This window comes from Takifugu rubripes, chromosome 5 (genome assembly GCF_901000725.2).
Source record: "Takifugu rubripes chromosome 5, fTakRub1.2, whole genome shotgun sequence".
NCBI classification, from domain to species: Eukaryota; Metazoa; Chordata; class Actinopteri; order Tetraodontiformes; family Tetraodontidae; genus Takifugu; species Takifugu rubripes.
In genome coordinates this window covers 9,979,882-10,005,552 of record NC_042289.1, presented here as the reverse complement: position 1 = coordinate 10,005,552, position 25,671 = coordinate 9,979,882, and the positions used below count along the sequence as shown (strand labels likewise).

The following is a 25,671-nucleotide window of genomic DNA, read 5'->3' as shown; positions in this document are numbered from 1 at the left end:
ACTGTTCTAAAACTCGACACTTTAGGTGAGATTCGCAAATTATCGCTCATTAAAAGTTGAACCTTCTACTCATATTTCAAGGTAAACTATAAATGAATGCAGTTGGAGCACCACGATTTCAAATTACACACGTATAGGGTCCGTGTATGAAGGATAATTCAAATAGTGCTATTCACGTTGAACAATGAGAAACACCATTTATTTTACAATAGTATGATGTAAAATGTGTCTGCATTTTCTCATGTATAGGAAACAGAATACCAAGTGTTTCGATGCATTCTCTACGTTTCTGACAGTTTAAGGACACTACATTGAGATCGAAAATGAAAGGAAAATTATGGACTGCCTTTCTCTTTAATAGCTCATGTGACCGTGTCTTGCTCATTTGCATCATATTTTTGCAAACACGGTGTTATATACCCTCTACCGATCGCCTATAGGTTTATGCACAGCAATTCTATCGGCTGTATTTGAAGTCCCGCACGCTCTTTACGTGTTCGACGAAAGACCTACGTGTGACGTCATCGACAACGAGAGGTGTTCAGGATCTTCGGAGAGAAAGATCCCGCGCGCTCTGGCAACCTGATAAATCCAGGTAAATGCCTATGTTTTGACCATTATTCCACTACTCGTGTTGTGAGTGCTAGCTAATGTAATGAATACATAGCAGTGATTTAGTCTTAGCATTGTAAAGATGTAAGAACTAGCGCTGATACCCGGTGCCTACTACCGCTCACTTGCACGGCGGCCTGCTCCGGCTAGTTAGCTAACTGCTAATGCTAGTTGATAGTGAAAAGACACAATAACCTCTGATAAGTGGTATGTCTATCTACAATTCCTTGGTAATCTCAGCAGCCGTTGGCCGAAGGTTTAGTGAAAATGGCCAGGTAAAGGCTACTACAATCACCTTGTTCAGCGTCTTACGGCTACTATGCTCGTCGACTATCTTGTGCTGTGTGGGAGACGGTGACGCCGTCACCGTGATGATGGCGCACACTCAGACTGGGGTGATTTGGAGAAAATGCATGAGTGAAGTCGATAATATAACGTAGTACTGCATCGTTAGCCTATGTCCACATGCCATAGCCTGGTATGATATGGGTAACACATTTTCCGCATCCCCCGCTCCGTTCTGCTATGCAATGATCTGGCGTCCATTACGAAACACGGGCAATAATCTATGCCCCGTGGCCTAACGTCAGGATATTGGTGCTTCGACTCTGTTCGCACTCCACTGCGTTTCATTGTTATATTTATCGAAACATACGTGGCCTTCATCCAATAAAGATGTCTTTAGGTTTGCAGTGTCTTTGTGTTAAAATGTTGTAGACACAATGGCATTACGCCAGACTTGTGTATTCAGATCATTCGTGCACAGGCCCGTTACTTGCACATTCCCAGTTGTACAGGCATGGCATTTGTTTTTTACCCTTTCATTTAAGGGGGGGTCATTGTGGAAATACTCTTTTTAGGCCTCATTCGTAAACATTAACAGTCTATGTTAGATTTGCATTCATAAATGTAATTATCACAATGCTAGTGGCTCCAGTCACATTAATATTCTCAATTAGCCTGATTACTTATAAACTTAAGCATGCAACTAGAATACATACATTGGATCAAATGGCTTACATTTTACACACATTTCTGTAAACAAAGGCATAGGGGCTATAATTACATTTTTACCTTAATAGTTGATGATACACCAGCAATCAATGAAAAAGTCCTGGATGTAGTGCTTGTAGATTAATAAATGGCATCAGCACTTCTATGAAATACTTTTATATGTAAATATATTCTAAGTGAACGTTTGCCCACAGTCAAATATGGATATATACAAAAGAATTGTAGAATGAAGATGAGACAATTTTTGGCTGTTGTCATCAGGCTTTTGCCTGTTTCCCTTAAATGTACTGTAAATCATTTAAAACAATCTGGGGGGTCTGTGGCTTTTATCTGAGGTTGCGTTGTATATTTTCACAGGTACAGAATGCTTAAAACATTGTTCGCTTCATATTTTTTAGCAGTTTATAGAATCTTTTTAGGTTCTCTTCTCAAGGGTTTAGTTTCCATGGTAATACCATCTCTGGCCTAGTTATGAATGACCTCTGAATGAACAAGAGTGTTATATATCTGAATATTTTTCATGTTTTACTTTTGCATGTTAGAAATGGTCACTGTTGACGAGGGCTAGAAATGTCTGAAAAATGTGATACATGATACTGTTGAATATTGCCATGATAATCTGATTTGTAATCTTTCTCACTCAGAAATAATAAAAACATTTTGAATTATTACATTAAAATGTATGATGTTTATGTCTTTCTACTTGGTTTTACTGTAAATATAACAAAATACCAAATTATGAATCTAGTAGACACTCCAGGGGATCCTGGGTTTTTATTGGCATTTCAGAACATCTTAATTACGCTAGAAAAAACTATTTTACTACTACAACAAATATGGAATCATTGTAATTCTATAACAATTATGGAAGCTGAGACGGTGTTTGTCATACATATACTCTGTATGCAGATAACTTGATAATGATTTAAACTCCCTGATCCTTTGTGGTTACAGACATTTGTCAGCTGTACCTATAAAAAAAAAAGTCTGTTATTCAAATAACTGGCACACTAGTTCCCTTTTATTGCTTAGCACAGTTCTGTAGTGGCAAAAATATAGAATCTTTATTGTCAGCACAGGTTTCAAAACTCTGATATGTAGATACTGGTTGATGAGGCTGTATGATCAACTGGACAGCAATATGCTATGTTTTTGGTTAAGAAAAATGTAGATTTTTGGTAGTTTTGACATGTTATTCATGTTGGGAAAAATCAAAACACTAGCGCATTTTCAGGTCCCCAAACTTGGCAAATCAGCATTTTGGTAATTTACTTCCTGTCCATGGAATAACATTCAGAACACCCAACAGATCAGTGATTTTACCTCTGTTGAAGCTTTTAAAATTCATTTAAACGGTCTAAATGACAAGTGCCAGTGCTTTTTTATTTCTTTTATTTCTTATGATCACTCTGTATATGTCTTCATATGTTATTTTATGTTTTACTGTAACTCTGTACTTTATAATGGTGTGCTGTCTTGGCTGGGTCTCCCTCGAAAAAGAGATTTAATCTCAAGGGACTCACCAGAGAAATAAAGGATAAAAAAACTACCATCTATGATAATAGTGGGGCACTTCTGTTACGCTATTTTTTATAAATGTGTGTGTGTCTGTATGTGTGCACATATATTTGGAGATCTATTTTCGACACATATGAGCTGGTTTTGAAAAGGTTATATCATTGTATAGTTTTTGCCACATAAGATTTGTTTCTCTTAATTGTCACTGTACCTAAAATATTGCCATACAGTAGCATTCGTTGCAGAGAAGTACTCACTATTAAAGCACCTGAAACAAGCATGGTCTGTGCAGAGGTTGTTAATGTGTAAAGATTCATATTTGTCTGTTCAAATAAAATCACTGCATCTTATGCAATTGTAATCGTATTTGCAAAAGCACACCCTGCAATTGCATTTAAGTTTGAATCTTTCACCATGATTCTGATCTTATAAATTGCATAATGAGGCAGAAATAAGGTATAGCTGTTGTGTTTGTAGGTAGCATTTAAGAACTGGTGGCTCCTGCAAGTCATATATGAGGCAATTTATATTGTTCATTGAGGAGAAAGACTTGAAATACCACATATAATATCAAGTGCATGTTGCAGTTTTTTTAATAGACTAGCTTTTCCTGAAAGAATGTGATTTACTCTATATATATATAAGCTAATGCTTTATGCAATTGTTTTGACTTATTAAGTTACCTTTTTGTTTCTGGAAAGTGTAAAATAGATTCCTATTTAAATTTGGTGGGAAATATTGTTATTATTGTGGAAGTATTGTTGGATTTCACACAGTGTTTTCCCTCAACTATCTTTACATTTATTGTTATTTTCAATTTGTAAATATATATTTATTCTACACCAGTTTGCACGGATATATTTTCTTTTGTTTACTTACTTAATCTTACTTAATGTCCTTTTAGATTTTTGTTTATTGGGGTGTTCTACTATTGATGAGTACTGAGGATTAATGAAGGTATTCTCGTACTTTCGTGCAGTTACATCTCTGCATCGTTGCCCTTCTTTCCAACCCCTAATCTAAATGAAACCCATCTCCTTTTCCCTCACTCTCTGAATACCACACCCCCAACACACACACACACACACACACCCTTCTAGTGGCAACGCAAGCCTGCTGAATTTCTGCAGGTCAGGGCTGTGTAGCTCTAGCAGCTGCTGTATTGTCTCAGGGAATTATGCATACGGTACATAGGCTGAGGAGTGTGTCTTAGAGGAGTTTCTGATGGCAGATAAAGCATTTGTTTCATTTGGTAAGACAGACACATGATTGTATTTTCCAGTCTCATTACCTCTTACTTCACATTGTGGCTGACCTTCATCTGATCACCTGTGCTTTTGACATCAGTGAATGTGAGGTGTGCATGTGTGTCCGTGGTTAAATGTGTCAGAAGATTGTAAATTAAATGATAAGTGTGTCACCTGTATATTAAAGTTTCCTATGCATTTTTTACTATAATATATATCATATCCAACACAGGAAGTGCTATAGCACTATTTTATGGAAAACACCAGATGACTTTCTCAGTGCCTGATTCCATCATGTCACTATGTTGTCATTACTTCTTAGCCGGAACTATTATTTCTTTTTTAAGGATAGCCTAACAGAAATAGATATATAAGACATGCCAATGCTGTCTTTGTCTATTAAGAAACTTCATCTTACTAGTAATTTAAATTTAAACGTGCCTGCCATTAGTAGCAGGGAAAGAGGTGTCATTGTTGTATCGGATAGAAGAGTAGTGTAGAGTTAATGTGATAGCTTGTTGCATTTGTTGTTTCTTGGAGTTCTAAATTGTTAAGCTAATACAAACATAATATATGAGGTGTAAAGGTGGAGGAGTAAAGGTATACACAGACATTTGGACTAGAATCCTAATAAGAAAGGATTCCTAATTATTATTTAACTTAATTTTCCTGCTCCACTGTGGGTGGTCATTAATGTTGTTGTGTAGGTTATTATTTGAGCCTCTTTGGGACAAGGGGCGTTTTGCTTGGTATGTAGCACCCCAAATGAACCACTTTTATAGTTTTCCTTCATCTAGTTCAACATTCCCCTTCTACAAAGTCCAGTAACTTATTAATAATGATGTGGTTACAGTTATTATTATTATTATTATTATTATTAATGAGAATGATTTTTCTGCTCTATTTAGGGCTGAAATGACAACTATTTCAATTGTTTTTTGATAAAAAGCAAACATTCATATCTTTAGGGTAATTAAATTCTCATTCGGATGCTAATGTAACAAAAATACTATTGTTTGTTACTTTGTGAGACCAGCAATTAAAATGTTGAACCAGTTAAATTAAGCCCCCCCCTTCACTGCTAACTGAAGAAAAAAAGCATTTTACATATTTGTGTCTGTTTGTGTGTATCCTCTCTAGATGGATAGCAAGAGCCATCTTTCCTGTTAAGGAAAGGAATACATACAAATCACTGAAGGAAGAGGGTGAGTGGGGGTGGGGTATGATGAAATGGACAGAAGACAAGGCAGGAAGGGGGTGGGGTGTTAAGGTGAAACTGAGAGAGGAGAGCAAGGACATCAAGCTATTGATGGGAAAAAATGGGAGGGGTGGAATGAGCAAGCGTGTAGGACTGAAGGAGGGAGGGGTATGTGGGTTGAGGCTCTCTTGAATGAGGAAGCAGAAGAGCCATTTTTACTGTTGAGTAACTGCATGCTACTCTGCCTCTGCTCGGAAGAGGGGGAGAGCACGCTTATGGAATAAAGTGCCCTTCTTGGATTTTATCGGAACCCTCTCATGCCTTCCACTCTTCTCCTAGTTCACTTTTTGCTTGCATCTTGTGTCCATTTAAGTTGCGGAGGCCCTAGAGAGGACACACAATGGAGCGAAGAGCCTGTGGCAACTGGGCCGTTGTACTGCTGAGAGGGGGATGGGGTAGAGAGAGGACCGGTTCACATAGCTAACACAGCCTGGTGGCTGTAGGCTTCAAAATCTGTTTCTGCCTGCCCGGACCTCGTGTTTCCATACCTTTTCTTAAACAAAACAACCACCATCAAACTTTGCTTGGACCACACAAAGGATTACGCAATGTTTTGTGGAATTTTTGGACACCTACTGGAACTTGAAGAATAAATCTCTCCCGGATGAGAAGAAACGGAAAAACAAACTTCTCCTTCATTTGTTTGTGCTATTTTTTCTTTTTTGTTAAGTGGAGTTCTTAAATGGATTACAAAATGCATGCCAAGTCAAATGATTTGTTGGATTTTCAAAAACTGGATGCCCTCTTGGAAAAAATTGCACATTCAGTCTCTGTGAAAAGGTAACATTATCTGGTTAGATTCTTACTCATTTTGAAATGGAATCACTGAATCTTTACTATCAGCATGTTATTGGGGGGGGAATGGAATAACATATTTAAAAAAAACAGTAGAGTTCAAATTAAAGACAGTCTGCCTGGGGTAGTTATTATTCAGACAATTGTGTGGCTGACACAATTTCTTTAGTTCCATGTCCCATCACAACAATCCAAATTTGATTTCTTCAGTTTGTGAATAGCATTGTATCCAGGTTTTTGCCAGAGGCCATGGTCCTACCTCCCGATGAGAGAGGGGTTGAATGGGGGAAGGGGGCGATAGAGGAAGAAGGGGGTTACGGTGTGTCTCAGTAGTAAAAATATCTTTTGATATTGGTGGGGTATGGCTTGCCAATCCTTGGGCCTTTCCTTTGTAATAGAAGACTTATGGTTGGCCTTCTTGTATTGGCTTGTGTGGTCACATAGTGACTCATAAAAGATAGAATCATACTGGAGAAACCTCGCTACATTTCAAACCATTTACTAAAAGGTTAATCTCTTCTGTAATTGCTGGTTGACATAGATGAGATAAATCCAGAAAAGTTGTTTCCATATTCCACAACTTATCTTGTGTTTAACATGCATAGTTGTGTAGTTGAAATAAACAATCTTGGCTTTAAACTATCACTCAAAGTACTTCAAATCTTTAATGAGAGTGACACATCAATCATCAGAAAAGTTGAATTTTCTGTAGAAAACAGTGGTAGTCTAGAGTGAACTCAATCACCAGGATGTATCTAAATATATAAACAGAAAGGAAATAATTTTCCTTTATTAGCTGCAAGTAAATTCTTAAAAATAAGCCTATGGGCTCATAGTTCCACTAAAACCAAAAATCCAGTTTCTTAACTTTGGTATCCTGCTATAGATTAGATTAGTTCCTTATGGACTTTCTGATCGTAGTTTTTCCCTACTGTTGTGGGTAAGGACAAGTATCTGTCCATAACTGTACATATACAAATTCACATCAACATGAACGTGGCCAGAAATGCAAATACATGGTTAAACCTAGCAGCATAACATTCAGCTTTAACTTGAGCAGGTAGCAAAAACCAATATTACCCATGATTGAACAGGTCAAGAGAAGATGGAATAAAAAAACAAACATAAATTCTAAATTCTGTGTACCAAAATCTGCAAGTGGATGATAGAATCTGTAAACATATTGAAAAGGCACCTAAGGGATAATGAAACTGTTTACATGGACTTAGGGTGAGGACTTCAGTCATTCTTCAATGGCAACCACTAGCAGTAGTGCCCTTTCATGACCAGCCATTGTTGATTTTTAGATAATGTGGAGCTGTCTCGGTGTAGTGAAATTAAGGCCAGCGTTAGACGATTATGGTAAGCTTCACAACTTTGAAGCAGCAGCCTGTGATAATATATTTAGTTGTTATATTTGGACTAGGTCACTGTCAGCCCACTCTCCCTCTTCAGCTAAGCAGCACAGTGAATTGAGACAGATTTAGCTGTTGAAGAGAGTTGTTCTGCACTTACTAACAAAACCATTGCAAAAGCACTTGATTCCGGTCACACCAGTTTTGTATATATAGTCCAAAACCACAGTTGCTTTGGAAAGCTATATAACCCTTTCATCCATAAACTGGATAAGGGAATATGGACAGAAATGTGCTTTGGATGTGGGCATCCCTGAATATTCTTTTCAAGCTGCTCTCTAGGAAAATGCCGCAACATTACTAAATCTGTGAGTTAGACTTCTCAGCCCACAGTGTGTCTTGCACACACTCCGATTAGTTGGTAACAAAAGCCCTTTGGGAGTTGAAGAAGTGTTGCTTTTGGAAAGAATATCGTGTAGCATTTTAAAGAGTCCATCTTGTACCCAATCGGAAGACGTTTGGCTGCAGTTAAGCCAGGCAGTGATGATTCACCTCATTTTTTGGTGTTTGCAAAGACTTATTTATGGCTACTGACTCATACAGGTATGTTATCGCAACAGACTGACTGACACTGCTGTTCATACTTCCATCAAGCGTGGAATCCATTTGTCATTATAATTGGGAAGGTTGGAGAGGTTTCTTATTAGCACACAATATTGGTGTGTCTATAATACCAAAACTTGCTTGTAAATATATTTGTAGGTGTATTTCAGGAGATTTTGCCCTTGTGAGGAGGCAGCGAGTCATATTTACTGCCTCACTATGTTGGAGGCATTAATTATTTACCCCTTCCTTTTAGGAGTACCAGAGACAAGCACTCTGACACTCAATGAATGACTCAGATGGAACTAACATGCCTCATGAAAATGACCACTATGCGCATACTGCTCTTAAATAATTAATAAAGAAATTGCATACATCCAACTGTTGTAACTTTATGCTGCGTAACTGCATCAGGTAACATCCTTTGCACTTTTAATTAGCATTATATATAACACATAAAAGAGCACTCAGAATAAAATGCAATATTCTCTAAATCTTTCAAGCAAAAGACTTTTAATGGTTATTGAGTATTTCTTCTATTGACCTAATGCTTTCCTATTCCAGCACTCTTAGTGATTACGTGTAGTTACATTTCTGAGGAGGTGCTCTAAGGTCTATGAAGAAAACTTCTTAGAAGGGCCCTGCATAGATGTGATCCACTTTAAAACTGCCAAACATGCATTTCTGTCAATATGAAAGCAGTGAGTTCCTCTTTGTACATCAGTTCAAATTTTATGCAAAACAGGTTCCTTTTTAATATTTTTTATTTGAAATGTAATTTTCCCAGCATTCATTCAGACAAACGTAAGAAACATGCATTTTGGGATTTGAGTGGTAATTGTACTGAATGCTTTTACTAATTTAATGAGCACTGGGTGAAATTTATCATTTCCAAGTTATTGTGATTTTACAACTATTATGTCTAAACAGAATGAATAATTATTTTAAAGATTGCTTTAGTTGCATTGTTGCTTGTGTGTTGCTCAAATGACCAGAATGACTTGGATTGATCACCCCCCTCTCGAGGAACAAGACATTCCATCGTAGCCTGTGTTAGAATCTGTCTAGTTCAAAGGTCAGATTGTGTTGCCAGAGCTCAAAACTATGCAGGAAATGCAGAAACTGTAAGCAGATGGCTTGAAAAACTTTAAAACAGATTTGTAGTAAATTATAGCCAAGAAATTCTCTGTGTGGGAAGAAATGTCTCTGTGTGTTACGGAATCCAAATATTTTTAATGATCAAATCCACTGTTTTTACATAAGAGACTTGCTGTTCCACCCAGATATAATCACATGAAAAATAGTCAGTACTGTCACGGTGGCGTTGATGTAGTGTATCCCCTGATCGCTCATGTGATCATGGAGTGGTAAGAGAGATGCCTGGGGAAATTCGGTACATTGTAAAATGAATACGTGTTTAGACGTACACTATTAATTTTAATTAATAGAAATCATGTTCTAAACAGAAAAGCATTTTATATAAAGTTCAAACAAATAAATCTAACTTGATTCCAAAACCTAGACAAATATGGCTGAGAGGAGTAGTAGTAGTGGGAAAGACAGTTAAAATATACTGTTTTATACATTTACTCTGTATTTACACGCAGTGAAAGGAACTGAGATTCAGCCATGATCGTGCACGTTCAAAGAGGTGAAACCAGATTAATCAATAGTTTAAAAGATTTACATGTCTCCATCTCCAGCATCTTCATCTCCAGGGATAAAAAAATCCCTACAAATCTCTTTTTATGATGGAAATATGTGCATACAATAATACTAAGTGTTCACTGGCAGTTTACCCATCAGGCACTTGGGGATGGCTGAACAGACTTGTTAATTCAGTGCACTTTATACATTCTGTGTTGTTCAAATCCATAAATGCCTATATTTGGAGCCTAAAGATACGCTACTCCTTACAGTTTGTGAAATGGTTTTACCATATATTAGTTTGAGATCCTGTAGTCATATCTCTAAATATATATATAGATCATCTTGAATCTATTAGTGTCTTGAAAGCATGACTCCAATGATAGAGCTTGTATTTTTTTTCTGTATGCAAGAGCAAATGTGACTAAGGTTTTTCTCTCACTGAGCAGAAAGAAATTCAGTTTATTTCTTTTTGCATGAACTTGACATTACATACAATATCAGCGGTCCTCGTGAATCCATCATTTGTTTCAGTATGATTTTTATTTTTTTTTAAATAACATTGCAGATTATTATTGTAAACTTGGTAGTAACATGTTGCTGTTCTTCTTTCTAGAGAGTCCAGTGAGGAGTGCAATGGGATCAGTGGTGCTCTGTCAGTGGAGTCTGTGCCGGGGCCAAGACTAAACTGGTGTTCTGCCAACACCAATACCCCTGCCCCTGCTTCAGCTCAAGCACCCATTCTGGGTCCCGAGCCCATGCTCAATCCTGTCAAAATGGGGGATGGACTGGATGCAGCACAGATGTCAGGCAGCAGCAGCAGTCAGGGGCAGGTCCTGTATGGAACGAACCCCCCACCCCCAGAGTATATTAACCTGAACAGGCCGAAGCGGCAAACAAATCAGCTCCAGTTCCTTCTCAAGATGGTGTTGAAGACCCTGTGGAAACATCAGTTTGCCTGGCCTTTTCAAGCACCTGTCGATGCAGTAAAACTTAACCTGCCCGTGAGTCTGGCTCCACGTTATCGTTCACGCAAAAAAATATCACGCTCAGGTTTTTGAGGTTAACTGTCTATTGCAATCTTTGCAGGACTACTACACAATAATCAAAACCCCTATGGACATGGGAACAATCAAGAAAAGGCTTGAGAACAGTTATTACTGGAATGCTCAAGAATGTATCCAAGATTTTAACACAATGTTTACCAACTGCTACATATATAACAAGGTAACAAATGCAAGCCATTGAATGTGACAAATATTGTCATTTGCCTCAACCTTTATTCATTGTTTGCATCTCCCTTCAGCCAGGAGATGATATAGTATTAATGGCTGAGGCTCTGGAGAAGGTTTTCCTCCAGAAAGTCACAGAAATGCCGCAGGAAGAAACTGAGATCGTTGTGATGCCAGGCAAAGGACGTGGCCGGGGCCGCAAGGATGGAGGTAAGGGAATTCACCCTAATAGTGCATTCAGCCTAATGTGCATCCTAAAGAATGAAATGGAATATTTATGAGTCCTCCTTGTTTTCCCATCTAGGTCATAACTTGAAACCAGGGGCTATAATTGATGCTTCATCCACAACTCCTCAAACACGTGGTCTTTCACATCTCTCAGCACCACCTCAAATTAGAGTACCACTGCAGGGCCCACCGTCACTACCTCCCCAGCCATTAATGCAGGCCCTGCCAATCCATGTGCCCCCAACCTTATCCAGCCATGCACCACAACTCGGAGCTCCTTATTGCCTGGGTCAATCAGACTGTGCTCCACAAGGTCCTATTATGACTTCTGTGCCTCCTCCTGCTCAGACATCCATCCCTCTCGCATCTATACAAAGTACTGCTCCGATGCTGCAGAACCCTATAACTATGACCAAAGTAAGTTGGAAGTGTGTTTTGACGAGTAGTCACATTTTTTGGCACATTAACGAGCCTGTTCCATTACAAATAACATATTTTTGGAATCATGATGACATTCCACAGTCAGATGATTCATCTTTAAAATAAGGCTGAAGGCAATGAGCGTATATGCTGCTTAAATGACACTGCAGGGGCAAATTATTTCCATATGTGTACAAACACTTCTGTGTAAAGGTGACATGTAACTACAGTATGTTTATGCAGTTCAATATTACTAATGAATTGTTTAATTAAATTCAAGCTATTTAAAATATATTTTTAATTGCCATTATCCTGAGTGCCCTACAGAGAGTGGGGTAAGTTTTGTCCAGCTAAAAGTTAAAAAGCTTTCTATTATGGCTAGGCATGAATGAAGTTGTAGGCATGCTGAATGAAGTTTTAAAATCTTCATTTATTTTTATTTTTTGCCAATTTCTCTCCTTTATTTTCACTTCTAGCAAAGAAAAAGCCAGAAAAGGAAAGCAGACACTACAACACCCACGGCAAATGACCAGCTGAGTGAATCATCACCAGTAGAGTCTAAATCAGGAAAGACACTACCGAGACGAGGGAGTGTTCGGCCTCCAAAGCTGATGAAGAAAGAAGCTCCAGATTCCCAGCATCATATAGGGATGGGGATGGGGATGGGAATGGGAATGGGAATGGGAATGAGTGGTCCTAGTGGAGGCCATAGCCCCAATCCACTGGATCAGTTGGGTTACTGTGCCAGCCTGGTCAGGGAGATGGTGTCCAAGAAGCATGCTGCTTACGCTTGGCCGTTCTACAAACCTGTTGACGCAGATGCTCTGGGTCTTCACGATTATCACGATATTATCAAACATCCAATGGACCTCAGTACGATCAAGGTTGGCTAAAATCAGTTTGACAGCAATATCACAAGAAGTTAAGAGATTTACAAATAATAATATTAATATGCTTAACAGGCCAAGCTGGAGAACAGGCAATACCGGGAACCCCAGGAATTTGCTGCTGATGTACGATTAATGTTTTCCAACTGTTACAAATATAATCCACCTGACCATGAGGTGGTAGCTATGGCACGCAAGCTGCAGGTAAACATCAGTAAATCATGCAAGCACTTATGTCTGAGGATATAGAGGTGGATTGTATCTATATTTGAAATGATTTTGTAAAATCAACCATAATATCTTCTATGATGGTTTCCCCTATGAATAGAGATTGACCACATTGAAGCATGCTTCATAGTGATTGAAATGTCTGGAATAATATTATACAATGTAGTAGAATTCTACCACAGGTGGTATAGGATGGTATTTTAAGCCTACACTTATGTTACATGCTGAGTCTGCTGTGATGGCATTATTGAATGTAGCCATATATCAAATAACTTGAAAGAATTTGTTTTTTGTGAAAGTCTGAAATAGCTAGAAGTCTGGTATTGTTGTGCATAACTGCAATAGAAATGATCAAAGCTGCATGTTTATTGATTAACTAAGACATTATGTGTGCATTAATATTGCAGGATGTCTTTGAGATGCGCTTTGCCAAGATGCCAGATGAACCTGAAGGCAAATCTCTGGTATCTGCTACAGCTCCAACACTTCACCACCCAGCCCCTGTTAAGCCCCAGCCGCCTCCTGTTGCCTCATCATCAGACAGTTCCAGTGACTCATCCTCTGAGTCTGAGTCTTCCACTGATGACTCTGAAGAGGAGCGGGCACAACGATTAGCAGAGCTCCAAGAACAGGTTACTAACCAGACAAGATTCAGTGTGCGCTTCCCCTCCTGTTTACTCTTGGTTGAGAACTATTTCTTTTCTTGATACAGTTAAAAGCTGTCCATGAGCAGCTGGCTGCCCTGTCACAACCACAAACCAACAAACCAAAGAGAAAAGAGAAGGAAAAGAAAGAAAAGAAAAAAGACAAGCATAAAAAGAAAGGAGTCATGGCTGGCCTCGTAGACGACATCCAGGATTCTACCCCTGTTTCACAGCTCTCTAAAAAGACAAAGACCAATAATAATAGCAACAAAGAATCACTTCCCAAGAAAAAACCTGGGTGGGTATTGAACTAATGTGAGGCAGTATTAGTGCAACTCTTGATATTGGATATTTCTTTAGCCACAAGATTGCCATAATTTCCCGTAACCTTTGCAATGTTTCTTTTTTCCTTGTATAATGTGGTCTGGCTCTGTAGTAAAAAGGAAGGGCTGAAAGGCAGTCATCCCGCCAACCTGCAGCCGATTCCTAACCTGGATGATGACCTCGGTGCACCTGGGTCGGCTATAGGGGAAAATTGCAAACCTATGACTTATGAGGAGAAGAGGCAACTAAGCTTAGACATCAACAAGCTTCCGGGTGACAAGCTTGGCCGCGTAGTGCATATTATCCAGACAAGAGAGCCGTCGCTCAAAAACTCAAACCCTGATGAAATTGAGATTGACTTTGAGACTCTGAAGCCTTCCACGCTGCGTGAACTAGAACGATATGTATCTTCCTGCCTTTGCAAAAAAAAAAAGGTTTCAGGTGAGTTATTCCATCAAGGGGACCAAGTCACACTTTTATTAACATTTCATTCTCTTTTGTACTCAAAATGTCAGTTTACCAGAGTGGTCATTGTAATTGCTGTGGTATTGAACGCGTGGCTCTTGTTTGGCAGTTGAGAAGCCTGTAGAGCCCATGGCTACCTCCAGGAAAAACGGCGGCTCTTCAGAGAGCAGTGGCTCGAGCTCAGACAGTGAAGCTGAAGCGACAGGTAATTGACAGCAAATGTATTTTGTCAAAATGTTTGTAAATGGACAAACACATTTAATTGCCAGAATCATCCTTTTTCAGGAATGATGAAACACCATAAAAAGAAAAGTCAGGCTGTGAAGGAGGGGAAAAAGACACACCTTCACAATCAAAGTAATGTCCCACAACATGGACTTCATTCCCAACCTGCAAGCCTGCAGGCCAACAGTCAGTTGAAACAGCAGCCACATCAGCCGTCTCCTGCTGGCTTCATCATTCCTCCAGTGGCTGCTCTGGAGTCATCCCAGTTACTGGAATCGAGCTTTGAGTCCCTCCCGTCTTTTGGCCAACCTCATATGCACCTGCCTCACCACGCTGGCAGCAGTTCCCCACCTGCACCTCCACACCTCAACACGCATCCTGCTGGGCCAGTTTCCCCTGAAACCCACCCTTTCCTCAACCAGCAACCCATCCTCCCCTCTCCAGGTAAGGCTGTCGGGGGTTTCCTGTAATTTTGGGATTGTAATTATGATACACAATTAAATGATCGTTAGTGTTCACACATTTCACTGAGTCCCAAGAGGGCTTCAGGAATATCAGCAGAAACATTACTGCTTTTATTTATTGTTTTACGTCTGTGCCACATATTTCTGCTTTATTGTAGCCATTAAAAGACTCCTGGTTTAAGATGAAATGTAACAAAACCTGAAGAATTTTTCAGTGATTGTTTGGCTTTTGTTTTTTGGGACCTGTTGTGGCCACAGCTTTGCACAGTTCCATGCCCCAACAACCTTCTCGACCCAGTCACAAGGCAGCACCTCTTCATCCGAAGCCCCCACAACCACAGACGGCACCACCTCCGCAGCAACAGACTCTGCCGCCGCCGCCGCCGCAGCAGCAGCAGCAACTCCAGCCTCAGACTGTTGCACCACCACAGCACCAGCTTACACCTCAGATCCTTCATCCCCCTCAGCCGATTCACCAGCGACCCATGTCCCCTCCCACACTCACACCCCAGGGGTTGCTGTCTTCTCAGCCTCCCCAGATGCTGCTGGAGGACGACGAAGACACAGGGACGTCAACACCTCTGAACCAAGTACAGTTATATCTGCAGCAGTTCCAACAAAACCGTCAGCCTCAGCAGACCATGCAGTCTCTGCAGACGCAGGTTCGTCAGCAACAGCAGCCGCAGCCGCCACAACAGCAGCAGCAGCAGCAGCAGCAACCCGGACCGGCCACCTTACTGCAGTCTGTCCAGGGACAACCTCAGCTCCCATCGCAAGCCGCACTTGCTTCTCCACAGTTGCCTGTTCTCTCCCAGCCTCAGCCAACTCCATCACATCAGTCTGCCCCCCAACAGATGCCTTTACATCAGTCCCGACACTTACAACACACCCAGCATCCGCAGCAACAGCCACAGCAAATGAACTACCAACAGGGGCCTGGACTGACTGTGCAATCTCAGCATAAGATACACACAAATAAAGCACAGCAAATCATCCAGCAGCAAGAACAACCCTCACCACGGACGACCAAGGCAGACCCTTTCAACACAAGTAAGGCTCAGAAGAAGATAAATGATAATGGTGGCTGCTGAAGCAAGTATTTCTGCACATTAACAGCGATAAATAAAATGTTATATTTCCCTGTTTTGTTGACAGGTCACCTGAGGGACAACCCTTCACCTCTCATGATGCATTCCCCACAACTTCCTCAGTACCCACCCGTGTCTCACCCGTCCCCACCACACAACATGCAGCCCAAGAAGGTGAGAAACCTGGACTCGGTGCTCATTTGTCACCAGATATTCGCCAGTCTTATAACTCCATCTGCTTGATATTGCAGCAGAGGGTTCCTGCGGGTCAAGCTGCGTTGAAGGAGGAAAAGCTTCCTCCACAACCAGTTATGAGGGGAGAGTCTTTTAACCCTGCGATGAGACCAGACCATCATAAACATCCTGACGTCAAGCCTTCACAACCAGGCCACAGTCAACAAAGTGAGGACCATTTTCCTCTGACATTCAATCTGGAAGGAGGTGCACAAGATATTAAGGCTGTGTGTGTTTTTGTTGAGCAGGTTTGAAGTCCCTGGACAGTTCTCAACCTGTCATCCGCTCCTCTGAGCCCAGCGGGCCACCGTCATCTGTAGATAAAGACAAATTCAAACAAGACTCCAAGACTCCCATTGCTCCCAAAAAGGTACAGGTGCGTAGAATCTTTGTTCCCACTATAACACATTGGTTTCAAGTAACATTACATTAATTTATTCTGTTTTACTTCATCTGAGTAAATAAATAATCTCTTTCTTCAGGACGTGAAATTAAAAAACATGGGCTCTTGGGCCAGCCTCGCACAGAAGTCCACATCAACACCCTTATCAGCAGTGAAATCATCAAGTGACAGCTTCGAACAGTTCCGCCGTGCTGCTCGGGAGAAAGAGGAGAGAGAGAAAGCTCTCAAAGCCCAAGCTGAGCAGGCAGAAAAAGACCGACTGCGCAGGGAGCAGGACAAACTCCGGTATGGTCTCCAAAGGACTGGTTATATAGCGAACCTTCGTAGCTGTCTGGATATCAATCACATGTAAATTTACCCTGATATAGAAAACATAAAAAGGAGTCTTGTCACTTTTCTGCCAATTTTTACAGGTTTCACTAAACACATTTAGCTGTATTAGTAAAACAGATGATCTTTAAATACAGATCATAACCTACTAATACATAAAGTTAGATTCAATTGTATATGCGTTCGTACATCTTAGACTTATTTGATAATTTATTGGCCTAAATGTTTTCTAGGGGGAGGGATGATGAGGACATCATGGAGCCTAGCCGAAGGGTCCATGAGGAGCCTCGCAGGCGTCTGGAGCAGCAGCAGCAGCAGCAGCAGCAGCAGCAGCAGCAGCAGCAGCAGCAGCAGCAGCAGCAGATCCAGGCTGCTTCACAACAACAGCAGCAGCAGCAGCAGCAACCGGAGCCGCAGCCAGCTGCCGTCCAACACCCGCCACAACCACCTACGCCGCCGCAACCTGCCACGCAGAACCCACTAGACCAGCAGAGGGAGATTGCACGCCGCCGCGAGCAGGAGAGGAGAAGGCGAGAAGCGGTGAGTCAATTTCTATGATATGGTCATAATTAGGCAACTTGCCACAACTGCTTGTTTTTTATTATCTCTGATTTCCTCTTGAATGAGATCAAGACCATAAATTTTAAAGATATTCTTTGTTCATTTCCTTTTCCAGATGGCAGCAACTATTGATATGAATTTCCAAAGTGACTTAATGGCTATTTTTGAGGAGAACTTGTTTTGAGAAGAGGAGGAACTGAGACATAACTGCAAAAAGGATTTTAAAAAAACAAAAACAAAAAAAAAATCAAGATAACACTTGGAAGATGTAGACTTCCTTAAGAGAAGCTTTTAATCTACCACGGAGGGACAGAGACACTGTTGACGTGACGAGCCCTCAGAGATGGACTACAAATGCAGTCTGCGTTCACTTCACCCTTGTTAGCTTGTCACTTGCTGGTAGCACAGCGTTGTCTAGCAGGTGGAAGAGGAGCCTGTTGGCACAGTTGCCTTGGTCACACTGGTCTCTTATAGTGTGTGGTAGCAACAATAAACCGAGTGAACACATCCCAGTTATCTTATAAAATGCTCTGATCTTGTACCGACTCACTGCGCAGTGGTGTTTTAAAACTGCCAGGTGAGCGAGGTGGCGAAGAAGATAGGTCTTTTATGTTTTTGAGTTGTTTGTTGTCAGTGAACACATGAATCTTGGGGTCGGGTGGGGTGGTCCCATACTGTAAATGGTGTATAGCGTCTCAGCAGAGAAGGAAGAGTGAACAGTTTGCCTTACACTTCTTCCCCAAACAGACCATTATCATGTGTGACCTGTGCACATGATGAACCAATAATATTTACAACTAGGAACTGTGCAGAGCTTTTTTCATCACCTAATATCTACTGTAAAGAAGTATTTTCTTAAAATACAGTTTTTGGATCATTTTCCTCTTTAGAACTTTGAATCTTCACACCAACACACTCCATTAACTGTGTCTATGCCAAACTACCCATTATCTTTATGCTCAGTTGTCCAGAACACAACAGGTTAATATATATGCATCCACAGTTCCAAAATTATATATTAAAAATGGAATCAGATAAATTTTGTCAACCTGTCTTGTATTTTTATTGACTACAGTGATTTGTTAGCAGAAGGGAACGGTCCAGCTGATTCTGAGCTTTAGTTGGATTTTTATTTCAGCACACGTCATCACATCAGTATTTGTATTAAACTTTGGTACATTATCCCGAACTTGTCTGGATCATTGGCCTCTTACTACTGGACCAGCTACAAAAATAGGATCTCCTGGTTGCTTCTGTTTCTGATTGGATCATCAGGATGAGAGTTGGAGACAACAGGGGCTGTTCAGGCGGGTCAGTAGCGTGAGGTCAGTGAAAAGCCGAAGGTCTTTCGATCAACTAGTCAAATTAACTGAGAATACAGTGCAAATAAAGAATCAACAAACAAAAAATACATAAACAGTTGATTTATAATATTTGTTGTTCTATAGTAGTTGATGTGAGTTCTTCTTCTGTTCTTGGAGACATTGTTTGGAGGGGGAATGGGCTGAAATCTGAATGCATCGCATCTGTTTCACTTGTCTTATGGTGTTCTTCTCCAGTGCCTGTATTGTATTGCAATTCTCGTTGGTTTATATTACACTACAGGAAGAATGGTGAAGGGGCGATTGGAGACCTAGTGGTGTAATAACTGAAGGGTGGAAAATGTTTGAAAGTGTGTAAAAAAGAAAAATAATTTAAAAAAAGACAGCATTTTATATTTTACCCGTTGTCAATATTCGGGTTTTAAATTTAGTTTTAGCTGGACTTGTACGAGTGTACACACTTGACATCTACTTTTTCATTTTGTTCAATCATATTTTAGGTAGTTTCAGCTTTGCCACACTAAACGTTTGAGTCTGGTCGGTGAGTGTGACTGTAAATTTGGATGGCTGTGAATTTTTGGGGTTTTATAAGTGTGATGCAGGGAGGCCTGTTCTCCAAGGTAGATAATGTTCAACTGAGGAGAACAAAGACATACGGAGGACTGTTTTCCGTGATTAAGTCACCTTTTCAAGTTCTTTAAAATCCACCAATAAACAATTGTAATTAGACTAGTTTTGAAAGGATAAAATACTTCATTCCTTTTAGCCTTTCCCCCCTTTCTTCCATGGTAACTGTTGAACATATTGTGCCATGAGTACTACACAGAATGTGCTGACCTGCAGCTCAGCCCAGAGTTTGTTTTATTCAGGTATTTTATTTTGTGCTACATTTGTTCTGTTTTTGGAGGTTTTGTTGAAACCATTTCCTCTAATATCATTTGATATGTGAGTGGTCTATCAAGTTATGATTCAATCTGTTATGATCATTGAATAAACTCATCTCTTTTATAGAAAATAAAAAAAATAAATTAAAATATGCTTCTAATTTTCTTTGTACATAACTGCACTGGCATGCTGAAAAATTATTTATAGATTTTCCTTGTCAAACCTGTTTTACACATGCTGATGAAAAGGTCAAGTCCCAGCCATTCAGCATATTTGGTTTCTTTTTAAGTTATGCCCTGTCAAAATTAACTCATCTTTGGCATTTTTTCCTCAATTATTGAGCATTATGCACAACCTTTTCTACGGTAAATAAATATCTTCTTTAAAATACACTTTCTCAATTGAAGGTTGACTGATTCAACTAAACCATTTTTTAACAACTTCCTTCATAAAGTCAGAGTAAAAAGTAATGTAAAATTATATTTGCTTACACATTGTTTCAGAAAAACAATGACCTTTTAACGATCGACTTAGTTTTTTTTTAAAGTCTAATTGGTTCTGGCCTGACAAGTCTGTGTGGACCTTTGCTGCCCTCTAGCGTTTAAAATGAAAATCCGCATTCATTTTGTAGGTAATTTTCCAATAAATAAAACAAATCAAAAACTAAAATCAAAATTGGACGCATATATGATTGTATGTGTGTGCGCGTGCGCTCGCTCGCTCGCGCGTACGTTTGTGAGTTCCTAGTTAATTAACACCAAGGTAATTTACACAATTTACACAAAGTTAAATATCGTTAATATCTGACGCTGAAACGTCGTTGCAGTACGTCATCGTGTCCACTAGACGGCAGTACTTGTACAGAGGGGAGCTAATCTGTATTCCTTTTCTTTTTACACTTCTGTTCATAAAATTGGGACTAATAGTTCATTGGCGAGTTCAGAATTTCTTGGAGACTAATGTTTATAGCGTCTCTTTCTTGCTTTCTGAGCTGTATATCATTCGGTTTTGATACTATTGTCGAAACTGTTATTACAATAACATTTTAAGGTAGCTTTTTAAAGGAGGAATATTAAAAATATATGATGATATAACGACGGCATTTTTAGAAGACAAATGTCACACGGTGTAAGCCTTTGAGTTCTGTTGTCAATTTGCGAGGAAAGCTGTTTGTTATTATTTTAGCAGTTACAGGAAGTTGCATTTGAGTTTTTACCCTGCGTTGACGTTAACTTGATTAAACTTGCATATTCTCATTGTGACCACTAGATGGCAGCAAAGGTTCAAACGCTGAACAAACGGCCATAGATTAAAAAAGAAAAACGCCAGTGATCCTCGTGTTACCGGTTTCCGTGGAAAGTTTATTTTTTACTTTAGTGGCTATAATTACAGGATGTTGCATTAGAGTGCCCCCTGCGTTGACGTTCACTTTATTAAACTTGCATATTCTCATTGTGACCACTAGATGGCAGCAAAGGTTCAAACGCTGAACAAACGGCCATAGATTAAAAAAGAAAAACACCAGTGATCCTCGTGTTACCGCTTTCCGTGGAAAGTTTATTTTTACTTTAGTAGCTATAATTACAGGATGTTGCATTAGAGTGCCCCCTGCGTTGACGTTAACTTGATTAAACTTGCAGCTTGTCGTTGTGACCACCAGATGGCAGAAAACATTCAACCGCTTAGCAAACGTCCATACATTAAAAAAGAAAATGGCAACTTTTTTTTTCAAGACAATCAAAAATGTGCAGCGTTAAATAAGTAATTTAAAATAATACGGTTGGAACATATTACAATATACATATTCTGTCGTTAACTTGTACCCGTCAAAGTGTACTAATATAGGCCTAATATAGACCTACTTTATTCAATGTAATATCATAATAGACCACCAGAGGGCATGCTGATTAAACCAACTTCCTCCTTACCTCAGGAACAAATGGTGTAGTTCCATATTGTGACCAGGTGGTGGCAGTCATGGGTAAACGATGATTATCCTGAACGAAAAGATAGCACTAAAACCAAGGTATTACTTCCGGTAGTCCTTTTCAATGTAAAAGCACTGAGTTTCAGCGTTAATTTAGGATAGTATTTTTTCTTCTTGTCGCGTACAATATCAAACTACTGTTAATAATTTTTAATTTATAAGCCACACATATGCACTACAAACATCAGGTAAACATAGAATTTATCAATATATACTTGTTTTCTTTTTCTAATTTCTGCTGCGTTTAACCTTCAAATAAGGACCTCTCTCTGTCATTAAAATTGATTGATTTTAAGTTTGATTTATTGAGTTATTGAAGACATACCTACGAGTTCTTGGATAATCTGAGCATTCAAACATTGACTCGAAAACTTCTGAGTGAGTACATGTTTTTTCCGACACTTTAAACTGTTTGTGGAGGCATCACAACTACATGACCGATCAGTTTTCAGCTGAGCAGAATCTCAGAGTCTCGGAGATTCAGGGAGGCGTTGACTTGGAATTTGCAGGACCGTATGGACACACAGATCATTCTCTGTGTTTGACCAAATGGCATTTAAATGTATCTGCGGTTTCAGGTGGAATCTGTCACAATGGAAGATAATCTAACTGCGGGAGTAGGTAAGTAATTAACCCTTAATTGTGTTCAGGCAGGTTGAAACACCATTTAACGTATTTCCTGGTCATTAACGTGCTTTAGTTTGTCGCTTTTATACCAAATCATTTTGGGTTTTAAAAATCGTTCATTTCAACTAATTGAGGGGTTACTTTTGTTTTTCTTTTATAAACTAAACGTTGGCGTAGTCTACGTCAATGTCCTCTACTTGAAACGCGGTTTTTTGGTCCGAAGATTTCATATTAAGTTAATAGTTCCTCCTAACAGGTGCAAAGTAAATGGTTAACCTGTCTGATTCAGGGAGACCGCAGCACAGGGGGACATCAGGAACAGAAGCCAGAATTGTGAACTTGTCTAGATGATCATCTTAAATGTCTGTTTTGTGACCACAGAGAGCGACTCGTGGAGCACCTGCGACTACACCCGCAATGTATCTTTCTTCTACAATTTGGTGGGTAAAGAGATCCGGACAGTGTGGACGACGCGGGACATTCTGGTGATTGGACTGGGACTGACAGTATGTTTCATTGTAGTCCTGGCCAACCTGATGGTGATGGTGGCCATCTTCATGAACCAGCGCTTCCACTTCCCCATCTACTTTCTCTTGGGCAACATGGCTGCAGCAGACCTGTTTGCAGGAATTGCATATGTCAACTTGATGTTGAACACAGGCCCCTGGACAAGCACGCTCACAAAGCAGCAGTGGTACATCCGTGGAGCCTTGATTGACATCAGCCTGACAGCCTCGGTGGCCAACCTGCTGGCCGTTGCTGTGGAGCGCCACCAGACCATCATCACCATGCAGCTGCACAGCACCATGAGCAGGCGGCGCGTCGTGCTGCTGATGCTGGGCATTTGGGCAGTGAGCATCATCATGGGCTTGGTGCCCTCAACCTTCTGGAACTGCGAGTGTGATCTGCATGACTGTTCCACCGTGGCGCCCATTTACAGCAGACGCTTCCTCATTCTCTGGGCAGGTCTCAACTTGCTGACTTTCCTTATCATGGTGGCCATGTACACCCGCATCTTTGTCTATGTGAGACACCAAAGCAGGTATGCGTCTCAGCACACATCAGACAAAAGGAACAGCCGGACTGTGATCAACCTGATGAAAACAATCTCCATGGTTTTAGGTGAGATGTCAGTCGCCACTGTTGCTGTTCATAGGTCACACTGTAAAGCTCCACTATCTGATACGAGAAACTCACATTTGATATACAGCATTAGGCTTATTTGTTGACCTGGTTGTTGTTTGTAGTTACCTGCTTTCGCCATAAACCAGTTTGGCAGCTTAAACTTTGTTCTCAGATTAGATAACATGACGCAGAATCTGGGAATGAAATGAAACCAAAACAAAAAGGACACTACCCATCTGAGCCACCTTTTTGATCACTCAATAGATCTCATCCCTCATGAGGTTCTTGTCTAAACTGGCAGCCAGACGATTACAAACCGTCTTGTGTTCCAGTAGTCCAGGCCTGGCCAACCCGCGGCTCTTTGCCTGGTTTCATGCGGCTCTAACGTTCATATCGAAGTTTGGGTTTGTGTTTTTTTTTTAATGTGCGTGTTCGCTTCGCTGGAGTTCAATACGGTACTTTCGCCAAAAGCGCATGCGCGTTAGATGAAAATACCGCAAAGTTTCTCAGTAGGGACAAGATCTTTTGAGTAAACAATTAGTGTCAAGTTCGCCTTCAAAATGGCAGGAAAAAAATGCACGAAAGCTTCGTGACCCGGTTCCGTGATCTACAATTGAAAAGGTCACAAATTGCATTCCTCGTTTCCCCTTTTAATGTGGAGCCGCACTGTTTTAAAGCCCCGCCAGTCACAGGTGAGGCTGCAGCTGAGTTGGAGATGATCGATCTTTGTGAGGAGGACCAACTGAAACCTGCTTTAAGGGAAGGGGCCATTGGGTTCTGGAAAAGTGTGCCAATGGAAAAATACCCCAATGTCAAACGGGCTGCGCTTAAGATACTGTCAATATTTGGGTCAACATACGTCTGCGAGTCTGTTTTCTACCCTGAAACACGTGAAACCAAAGCATCGATCTGCTCTGACACCCATGTGCAACAAGTGAATACAAGCCGGATTTGAAGAGGATTGTTCAAAGCAAGGAATGCCAGAAGTCCCACTAAGAAACATGCATTGTAAGAGAAAAAAAGATATTTTAATTATTATATTTTTGTTTGTGGACTTAGTTGAATTGAGTTTGTGTGTGTGAGGCAGTGCACACAATGTTCATTGTTGAGAATGACTGGCCTGTGGTCTGTAGAAGTCAAATTCTGTCATTATCCTGTTGGTGTGTGACATTTACAATAAATCTGGCTAAGCAGAGGTCCGTGTGTGTGAGGAAGGGATGAGGTGATGTTCATGTGTGCCCATGTGTGTGATGTGGCTCTTTGCGGTAACACAGTAAAAAATGTGGCTCTTAGGCTCTGACTGGTTGGCCACCCCTGCAGTAGTTAGTCTTTATTGACTCGTCTGTCCACACCTCTGCAGGAGCTTTCGTGGTCTGCTGGACTCCGGGCCTGGTGACGCTCTTACTGGATGGGCTGCTGGGCAAAGACAGCCACGCCAACATGTATGAGAAATTCTGCCTGGTGATGGCAGAGTGCAACTCACTGGTCAACCCCATCATCTACACTCTGCGGGACGAGGAGATGCGCAGGACGTTCAGATGGATCCTGTGCTGCTTGTGCGGAAGGACCAAAGGGAGGGAAGTCTCGCCGGTCGGATTTGCACCAGTAACACCACAGGTACATGTTCAAACCTCTAGAGCTCCTCCGAGGACCTTTTGATCGTAAGACAATCTCGCCCTGTTCCCGTATGCAGGAAACTGTTGACTATGTCCTGAAGTCAGAAGAGGACGCAGCTAAATCCGATAATGAAAACAGCTGGAGTATCGGGGGGCTGTGAGCTGCAGCCCTGATCCAGGAAAATCTGGGGACACATCTCAGAAAAATGTGTTTCTACTGTACACCAGCTCAACTACCTGTGTGACCAATTGAATTAAAAAAAAACTGTATATGCATCCATTGAAAGGCTGATAAGGCTTTTATTAATTTATTTCCCAGGATGGTTA

General features: G+C 40.6%; 2 protein-coding genes across 5 annotated transcripts; both read left to right on the top strand.

Annotated features, from left to right (window-relative positions):
- The first annotated feature begins 447 nt into the window (after positions 1-447).
- On the top strand, positions 448-20,120 carry brd4 (bromodomain containing 4). 4 transcript variants are annotated; one of them, XM_029836894.1, is made up of 20 exons: positions 497-595; positions 5,532-5,596; positions 10,666-11,053; positions 11,139-11,276; positions 11,356-11,491; positions 11,586-11,926; positions 12,406-12,813; positions 12,892-13,020; positions 13,452-13,676; positions 13,757-13,986; positions 14,125-14,453; positions 14,587-14,682; positions 14,763-15,146; positions 15,425-16,216; positions 16,322-16,428; positions 16,506-16,656; positions 16,737-16,864; positions 16,971-17,176; positions 17,455-17,761; positions 17,898-20,120. In XM_029836894.1, exons 3-20 carry the CDS (start codon positions 10,808-10,810, stop codon positions 17,964-17,966), a joined length of 4,422 nt encoding a protein of 1,473 aa, XP_029692754.1. In that variant the 5' UTR covers positions 497-595; positions 5,532-5,596; positions 10,666-10,807; the 3' UTR covers positions 17,967-20,120. The 4 variants fall into 4 exon arrangements, with proteins under 4 accessions (XP_029692753.1, XP_029692754.1, XP_011602365.2 ...); XM_029836893.1 differs by lacking the exon at positions 5,532-5,596 and having other exon boundaries at positions 448-595; XM_011604063.2 differs by lacking the exons at positions 497-595; positions 5,532-5,596 and adding an exon at positions 5,693-6,429 and having other exon boundaries at positions 16,737-16,858.
- Positions 20,121-22,407: 2,287 nt separating this feature from the next.
- lpar2a (lysophosphatidic acid receptor 2a) lies at positions 22,408-25,630 on the top strand. The gene is made up of 4 exons (XM_011604060.2): positions 22,408-22,597; positions 22,985-23,725; positions 25,089-25,345; positions 25,422-25,630. The coding sequence occupies exons 1-4, from the start codon at positions 22,537-22,539 to the stop codon at positions 25,503-25,505; spliced, it is 1,143 nt and encodes a 380-aa protein (XP_011602362.2). The 5' UTR covers positions 22,408-22,536; the 3' UTR covers positions 25,506-25,630.
- The last annotated feature ends 41 nt before the right edge of the window (positions 25,631-25,671 follow it).